Source organism: Zerene cesonia, chromosome 11 (assembly GCF_012273895.1).
Source record: "Zerene cesonia ecotype Mississippi chromosome 11, Zerene_cesonia_1.1, whole genome shotgun sequence".
NCBI classification, from domain to species: Eukaryota; Metazoa; Arthropoda; class Insecta; order Lepidoptera; family Pieridae; genus Zerene; species Zerene cesonia.
This window is the reverse complement of record NC_052112.1, coordinates 7,549,356-7,558,632: the sequence shown is the minus strand read 5'-3', so window position 1 is coordinate 7,558,632 and position 9,277 is coordinate 7,549,356. Positions and strand designations below refer to the sequence as shown.

The 9,277-nt window shown below is 31.3% G+C and overlaps 2 protein-coding genes across 3 annotated transcripts; both read right to left on the bottom strand.

Annotated features, from left to right (window-relative positions):
- Positions 1-136: 136 nt before the first annotated feature.
- Positions 137-4,386, bottom strand: LOC119830234 (prostatic acid phosphatase-like). Its single transcript, XM_038353171.1, has 6 exons — positions 3,928-4,386; positions 3,748-3,843; positions 3,385-3,624; positions 2,868-3,168; positions 2,365-2,576; positions 137-2,020 (listed from the first exon to the last, which is right to left on the bottom strand). Exons 1-6 carry the CDS (start codon positions 4,129-4,131, stop codon positions 1,877-1,879), a joined length of 1,197 nt encoding a protein of 398 aa, XP_038209099.1. The 5' UTR covers positions 4,132-4,386; the 3' UTR covers positions 137-1,876.
- A 1,032-nt stretch (positions 4,387-5,418) lies between these two features.
- On the bottom strand, positions 5,419-9,035 carry LOC119830158 (retinol dehydrogenase 13-like). 2 transcript variants are annotated; one of them, XM_038353060.1, is made up of 6 exons: positions 8,945-9,035; positions 8,707-8,861; positions 7,831-8,193; positions 7,174-7,295; positions 6,367-6,584; positions 5,419-5,765 (listed from the first exon to the last, which is right to left on the bottom strand). In XM_038353060.1, the coding sequence occupies exons 2-6, from the start codon at positions 8,822-8,824 to the stop codon at positions 5,621-5,623; spliced, it is 966 nt and encodes a 321-aa protein (XP_038208988.1). In that variant the 5' UTR covers positions 8,825-8,861; positions 8,945-9,035; the 3' UTR covers positions 5,419-5,620. The 2 variants fall into 2 exon arrangements, with proteins under 2 accessions (XP_038208988.1, XP_038208989.1); XM_038353061.1 differs by having other exon boundaries at positions 8,977-9,029.
- Between the last annotated feature and the right edge of the window lie 242 nt (positions 9,036-9,277).

The window sequence follows — 9,277 nt, the reverse complement described above, 5'->3', positions numbered from 1 at the left end:
TACGGACAAGTAGATGACAGGCCTTGCGTATCAAGTCTTTTGGTAACCAGAAATAAAATCCAAGTACCTCTTGGTTCCACGTTCGAGCACTAATCACTTAACATACTAAGGAGGTGATCAAATTAAATTCTCTATTATTGATTTCACAAACATTTTATTCATAACCACATATAATACGTTGACATAAAATCTTTACACAATAAAAGTCATTGAATAACATAAAACCATTTGTTGCCCAATATCCTAGTTAGTAGACCTACTAATATTCTAATCGCGAATGTTTGTAAATATGGATAGATGCATGGATGTTTGTCACTCTTTTACGATAAACAGCTTATCGTATGTGTATGATGTTTGGTACAGATATAGATAATTGTAATCTGGATTACGCTACGCGGATTCGGGTACCACGCGTGTGAACTGTGACGCCGCGGGTTAAAAATAGTAATTGCTTACAATATATAGGATAGGGATAGGTAGGTCAAATTACAATCAAATACTTACATAGTATTGAAAGCAGTATCGAAAATTGAGCCCATATTAGTCGTAAACACGAATCAAAATGAGAAGGTAAAGAGACAAACAAGCACAATACATTTTATGTTCCTAGTTAAAAAAATAACAACTGACAGCTAATACCTATCCCACGTTTAGTTCTTAGCCCATTTTGGTTTTATGTCATTATTAATGATCATAACACAGATTTTATTAAGATAAATCTTAACCTAAATATCATGTATTAAACAACATTAATATTATACAAATTTTTAAGAAATTGAATAATTAATAGAAGAAAATCAGTCGATTGAGACAATTTCTTAATGAAATACAATAAAACATTTTGGGCAACATTATAAAATGCTTAGTAATATATCTGTACACAACATTTATAAGTATTATTTAATAGAAAAAAGTGAAGAAGGTGATAAAAATAGCTGTTATTAACTTTATTGTATATTGCAGTAAGAAAATATGTGGAATGTCTTGTTGCAGGATTTCATAGAAAATTGGAAAATCATAATCTACTTCATATGTTATGGCATTGGTAACATACCAGTCCAAACTTCAAGCAAAAATTTAAACATGGGTACTTGTTACTTGAGTCATTTCACTATCACAAAACTATTGTCTAAACTTTAAATAAATTGTAAATTTTTGATACTGTAAGTTTAGGAAATAGCTACTACAAAACAAGATAATAATCTCATAATTTTCTTTATTTTTATAATTTAATAAGTCATCCAATGACATATTGTACATAATTTATTGTACAGGGAAATTTTTTCAAATGAAAAAATTCAAGTTTAAAAGGCGGCAGAGACTTAATTCGAACTTCATTAGAAAATAATCTGAGGCTAACTGAAGAATCCGAAAGGAACCACAGCTTATCCACATAAAAATAAATAATTTGGTATTACTTCATCTCCTGTAAATAAATATCTCAAAGTACAATTTATAATATTATTCTAGGCTAAACAATTATATTGCAAACTGTTAAAATAAAGATCTGGAGGAATACCAGGATGTCTTAAAGAAGCACTAATTCCGGAGTGGTTAAACAATGGTACTTGATGACCCTAGCTGTCTTTTTCCCACGGAGGAATAAGACTTTGGCTATGAGACATTGGAACTTTCCTCTTTTCTAAATATGGCTATGAGGAATATTGACTTTTTTAAACATGTATTTATTAATCTCAGAATAAAATTTCCAATTTCTTGAGTATTATATAGAGTAATTTGGCAAAGATAAATTATTGTTTGACTACATAATTCATCACAGGTAACTATAACATTTATCATTAGATATTGATATAAGAACATGCATAAAACTAGTAGGGTCTTATAAAAGATGTAAAAAAAAACACTTATCTAGAGTCTAATTTTGACATTCAGATTCCCAATCAGATGGTATTAGTGTCCCAAGATGTTCAATAAATCTATCATAGGTACAGGGCTCATTGCAGAATGGTATTTTCAATTCCATGGGGACCTCTACTTTTGTATTGTTTCGGTAGAAAAGCTGAAAATTAATTAATTTAAATAACAACAGAGAAATAATTTTTTCAACTAAGAAAGATTTCATAAAATTATCACAATGAAATCTTTGCTACGTAGTCACTTCAAAAATATATTCCACAAACAAGTTTTTTAGTGATAATACATAATTTATTTCAAGTTATGACCACCTTTACTCTCTGATTCTAATTGTAAATAAGAACATATTGAATAACTTTATTGTAATTTACAGTGCAAAATTGTACTTATAAGAGTTTCATCTATTCATTAATAATAAAGGCAAAAGATACTAACTAACCCACTATCAAAAAATTGATGGGAGGCAACAGTACAGATTCAATTAATTACCTTGATAAAAAATGTATCCTGTTCCACTTCTTCGTGCAGCTCTACAACAATACTAGCTCCATACTCTGGTTCCAACAATTCTGTGAATCCCAGAGATCTCATAAGCGACACCATATTGACATCATGTGCCGAATATACATATAATGCCCTGTCCATATTTATATGTGTAACTGCTTCTTGCAAGTGTGACCTTATTTTTCCCAGCAGTGGTCCTAAAAATATCACATAGAACAAAATATTTCAATAATTTTTATAAAAGTTTACACATTATTTGGTTTAATGATAGTAAGTAAATTAATCACTACTATGTGCCCTACCCTCAGACACAATTTAATTATTTTTAATATATTTTTGTTTTGGTAATAAGTGCACATTTAAGGACACAATGTCCATAAAATTAACATAGTTAATTATCAATTCTTTACAAAAAAAAATATAAAGGACATTACATAATAAGTAAAAACTAGTATGGTACTAGTTTTTATCTAAATCATAATTCTTACCAGTGTGTAGTCTCTGCAATGATTCATTATATGATAATAAAGCCAAACTCAGCATAAATGGTTGTCTCATTTTGATAGGAAATACATTTTTTGTCCATTCTGGCAGTTTCAGCCCTGCTTCTTGTTGAGTGTGTAGTGTACTGTACAAGTAATCCACATTGAGAACACTCCGCATGCTTTGATTTGTATGTTTACTTAAATAATCAAATAATTCAGTGTATTTAGCATCAGAATTCTTTTCAGTCAATAACTCTTCATACATTCTCTTCCATGATTTACAAGGTTTTGTTGCTGCTACTATCTGGAAATATTGTTATTGGTATATTTTCTAACAAACAGTAATTAAGAACAAAATAATACAATGTTTAATGAGGCACTTCACTTCATGCATTTACATCGCATCAATTCATAAATGCACTTCAATGTATTTTATGAAGCTATAATATAAGTCAATTCTTATTTTACATGCAATAGTACAGAATATGTATGATAAATCTTACTCCAAAATTCTACTAACATTATCAATTTCTCTTGGTAAGGAGTGAACAGGGATGGGCTGCCACATAATTTCAGGGTGCCACATTTGCCTGTCAGAAGGAGGGTACAAGCCAGCCAAGAATGTGTATGCGCTCATCATACACCTAGAAGAGTCACTGCTGCGCACATAGATATCCTTCTCATTGTACTCTTCTGGGATAAAATTGGCATAATAACTGCGGTATTTCCTTCCCAACTCATACAGTTGCAGTTTGCCAGCCTGTATATAGAAAAATATTCATATAATAAAGCTTGATTGATACGATAAATTTTATTGTAAGTTAGCACAAAATATAAATCTGTTATTTGTTACTATTATTATTATATTTAATATTTTACTTGCATTTGTTAAGCTTCCCAGTCCATCTGGCCATTGATAGTTTTTAAATGGGTCACTATTATAACTAGATACTGGTGCTCTAGCTCCGTGACGGAATAACTGAAATTGAAAAATTTACATCGTAACATAAAACATTGTAGAAATAAAGCCGTTTGAAAAACAATCTAAAATTCCTTTACTTACAATTATAACAAGACGCAAAGTTTTCGATTCGTAAGGTAAAGTTTCGCTTAATACACAGTAACCTAACAAACAACTCAGAACTGCAAGCCCAAGGACAACAACCGCAGTAGTTGTCGACCTTCTAGGAATTGATTTGCAAGTCGATTGTTTAAACTTTGGTGTTGAAGATCTTCGCCAAGTATTCTCATCATTATCGTATTCCATGATTAACAGTTGTAGTTCACGGTAACAAAATAATCACTAGAAATGTTTTGTGATCTTGATGAACATTGTTTAATTAAATAAACTTTACAACGGAGTTAGCACATGGTTTTGGGATTATAGGTCAATGATAACAATTATTTGAACCGTTATTGTTAATGTACATGTGCACCGCTACGGTTCATATATTTTAATTAATTAAAAATAAATAATCTCGGGGAAAACACGAATATTATTTAAAATAATGACATTGACTTTGACATAACATGATCACAATCTCGTCGAGAATATATTTGTTCTGTGATCACAATTTACAATTCACAGACAATAATATTACATCCACGAACATCGATCCAAGAGGACGTATCTAATATTAGGTATGTTACGTTTAAATTCTAATATAAATGTTATTCATGTATGGAAAAGGAGAGCAGAAAAGTTAGTTCGTTATAAAAATTTGGTTACTTTACTAGTGCATCATCATCATGATCATCAGCCCATACACGTTCCCACTGCTGGGACACAGGCCTCCTATGAGGGTTCAGGCCATAAGCCACCACGCTGACCAAGTGCGGGTTGGCAGATGTCACATGTCGTCGAACTTTTGATTCTTGGAAATGCCGGTTTCCTCACGATGTTTTCCTTCACCGTTTTAAGCAGTGGTGATGTTATCCACATGTGCAGATAAATTGAAAAATCAATTTATTTCCTGTACGCTCGCCCGGTCTCGAACCCCGACTTATTGATTTTTGAAGTCCACGGTTCTCACCACTGAGCCACCACTGCTTTTACTACTAGTGTATACGTTACGGTAAATGTGGACAGTGCGGTTATTATGTACAATTACCGGGAACTATGCATAATCACCAGTGCACGTGATAAAGGTTGTATGTTGTGTCATATTTGCGGAATAAAGGGGTCTTCAACTATCCCTGTATCATTTCAACCCAATTGGTTCAATTGGTCGAGGGTGGAAAGAAGAGACAAACATGCAGACAATTTATAATGCAAGACGCTTCTGCATTTATAATATTATATTTATGTATACGAAAGATTCTCAACTTGTACATTATATACTGGATTTAATTTTCAATTAAAGCACACTAGCTTGGCGCCCGCATAGTCAAGGAAAGAAATATCCTTTCTCAGTTTGCCAACCACATCTGTATTAAATTTAATCCAAATCGGTTGTTGTTTAGGCGTTGAAGAAGAGACATTACTAGGGATATTTATAATATATTAATCGAAAATGTTAAAACCAAAATTAAAAAATGATTAGAAACATAGACATAACATACAAAACGTGTATATTTCAGATAACAAAGATTAATATAATCAAATTTAAATATAAAAATAATTTGTTCCTTACTTATTTCTAAACAAAAATTGTTCTTAATATACAAATAACAATTATGTGTTCATATTCCTGCATTAATAAGCAGAAGGTAAAATATATAAATACATTTTTAATTAGTCAAATAAAAAAATTACACTAAATTGCACTCTTTACTCCAGGGTCACTAGCTGTAAAGGGATTGTAGTCTCCCAGTTTTACTAATTCCACTGATTGTTCCCATAATTTTTTTGCATATTCGTCATTCAGAGCTTTTCTATCTGGACTAGTAACTGCACAGTCACTGAAAAATAAGCACGGCATTTATTATCCCTACTAATATCATAAATGTGAGACCAACTGTTTCTCTCTCTCTTTTTGTATAAAAAACCCCTAAATCGGTTTGTTGGTTCAAAGATGGTTACTGAATCAGAAGGGACATAGGAGAGAGAATATTTTTATTCCAGCAATGCCACAGGAATAGGAATTAAATTAGCTATTTCTACCCTCACTTTCTCCTAAAGAGGTTGTTATTATTTTTTATTACATTACTTATAAGTTTTATGATAGTATTTTCTGTTGTTTGATTTTATGCGAGTATTATAAATGTAGAAATTAAAGACTTTTTAACAGATTTTAAATGGGATTTATTCATTATATTATTTAATTCGAAGTTTCGAGAAACACTTTACAGCGAGTCTGGTCACTGGGAGACCTAATAAAATGAATAAATCACGTTTAAAATCTGTTAAAAGATCTTTAAATTCTAAGTTTTTTTTATATTGATATGAATATAAGTGTATATTAACAACAACTTAAATTTCAATTGTGATATGGAACTTTATCAATATCCAATTATTAATACTAATTATAAATTTTTTTGAAAATATATGATACGATCTTACCTATAATAAAGACCAGTTTCATTAGCGCACTTTTCATCTACTGCGCAGTATATAGAAGTTTGTGCTCCAAGCTCTGGTGACTTCATGAAAGGACCAACTAAAAATCCAATTATCTGTCTCGAGCCTTTAAAGAGGGTCTCATTTAAATGTCTACCTAGCTCAGTTTTAATAACACCAGGATGTAAGCTGTAAGTGTTGACACCATCAATGTTGTGTTCCTAGAGCACAAAGAAAATTTTTGTTAATCCCCAAATCAATACAATATTTCTTATAACCAAATCAATCCATATTTCTTATCAACTCAAAACCTGTACCGATGTTTCTTATAAAAAAAGCAGTTATTTTCTTGCCAAACAAATCATATAAAACCTTATAGCTCAGAAGGTTAAAAGAGGATTATACATTTTGATACAATCTGAATATTGAAGCAAAAATTTTCTTGACACAAAAGCTGTCACCAAAAAACACCAATAAATTAGAATTAAAAAGCAATGGTGCCTGTGTGGTGAGGACCTCGAACTTATCATCAATAAGAGGCGGGTTTGAGACCAGGCAAGCATGCAGGAAATAATTCCATTTTTCAATTTATCTGCACAAGTGGATAACATCACCACATCTCAAAATGGTGAAGGAAAAGATAGTGAGGTAACTGGCACGTCCAAGAATCAAAAAGTTTGATAATATGTGACAAATGCCAGCCCACACTCGACAAGTGTGGTGGCCTGAACCCTCATAAGAGACTTGTGTCCTAGCAGTAGGAACATATATGGGCTGATGATGATGTTAATGGTGATGAAAAAGCTTTACCTTTAGTTTGTTTGCCAATTCCCTAGAAAATAACACATTGGCAAGTTTGCTTTGTGAGTATGCTTCAGCGCTATTGTACCTTCTATTCTTGTAATTAAGATCATCAAAATTCATGTCATATCCTGCAAAAGAAGTATTAAATTTAAAAAATAGATTTGAAATAACAATTTATTTAATCAGAAATCGCAGTACCTAAATTTTAAGCTTTTCCAATATGTTGAGGTTTTTATTAATCTTTTTGAGTTGTAATCTCAGCTTATTTGAAGAGTCATAACAGAATTCATATTAACAAAAAAAAAAAGCTGTAAAATATTACTTTATATTGTTTTATTAAAACTTTTTTCAAGGCATATCTTTATATAGTGTATGTATTACAAATTATTGGGATCAAAAGTTGCATATGTGTTATTTCAGTTGTCCAGCAATCTACGTACCAATTAATGTATGTAATTTCATTGCAATAGGTTCAGTACTTTTTGTGTGAAAGAGTAACAAACATACAAACATCCTCATAATCTTTTGCATTTCTAATAATAGTAGGATAGGATAGGATATATCTTTATTCTACTGTATGAATTACATCATCACAAGATATTTTTTTAATCAAAACATTTATGAAATAAAAAGAACATCAAGTGCACTGTATTTTACACTTACTTGTGTGTGCTCTAGATGAGACGGTTACTATCCTAGCTGGTTTACTGTTAATAATTCTCGGTAACAGCAACATTGTCAAAAGAAAGTGTGCTAAATGATTTGTGCCAAATTGCATTTCAAATCCATCCTCTGTTTCCTCCTTTGGGCACATCATTACACCAGCATTATTTACTAAGATGTTAATTTGTGGCTCACTGTCGAGGATCTTTTGTGAAAATTCTCTTATGGATTGCATGGAAGAGAGGTCACATTTCTGTACTTCAATATTACCAGTATCTGTCAAATTATTACATGCTTCTATAATATCCTTTTTGGCCTCTTCAGCTTTTTCTATGTTCCTACAAGCCATTATTACTCGAGCACCTAAAATTATAGCAATTGTGCAACTTAGTTCTGTGTGAGAACATTAAAAATTTCTAAGTCAAACATATAATTTTGATAATACAATGAAGTAATATTTATACACAATAATTGCAATAGTTACTTGAAAGTACTCTTGTCTAGGGTCATTTATTACATATTTAATAATAAATCACATAAAAAACAGTATCAGCTCATCCCATCTACCCCGGCTACGTCATTCTTGGGTTATAAGTTTAAATAAGTAATATTTATTTCAAACTAGCAAACCCGGCGAACTCCGTTTCGCCACCAAAAATTTTCTGTTGAAATTTTTCCTGAATTTTCTTTGCTATAAACCTCACAGAACCGAAGACCTTTCCAACGCATGCAAAACCGTGGAAATCGATTCGTACGTTCTAGAGTTATAGCGTCAGGAAGGAAAACCCGACTTATTTTTATATAGTAGATTATTCAGTTCATAAACATAACTTTGTAGAGTGTGCTTATACTGTAAATGAATATTATGTTAATTACCTCTTTTGTAAAAATCTAGGGCAGTTTCTTTTCCAATCCCTGTGTTACACCCAGTTATTATAGCGGTTTTGCCAATCAACTTAACGGTACTATAACATCGTCCACTAAATAAAGGCATATTTGCGTATGTATTTAATGATCTCTCTATAGATGTTCTGAAAATAAGGTAAAATACAATTATTCCACAGGATTATTCTATAAATTTTCTATAAAGTATTATTTGAAAATATGAATTTACGGGTTGCGTTTTAAACTACTTTAAAAACGAACCCACAGGGCACAGGTTTAGAGCTAGTTAAGTTACAGTTATTCCGTAAGACAGGTAGTAGCATAGATTATACACTTATATACTGGTATAGATTGGTCACTCGAAGTTCGTAGTGGAAATGTAATAACACCGAAACATAGATGGCGCTTAGTAGAGCACGAAAAATATTTCATTTGGATCTAATAGATGGCTCTGATTTAACTTCAATTTTCTCATCGCTGTATCAAATATTCAGTTTTGATTTTTTTTTGCTTTTTCTACATTTTATGGTAATAAATGCTTAATAATATGTCAAATAGCAAT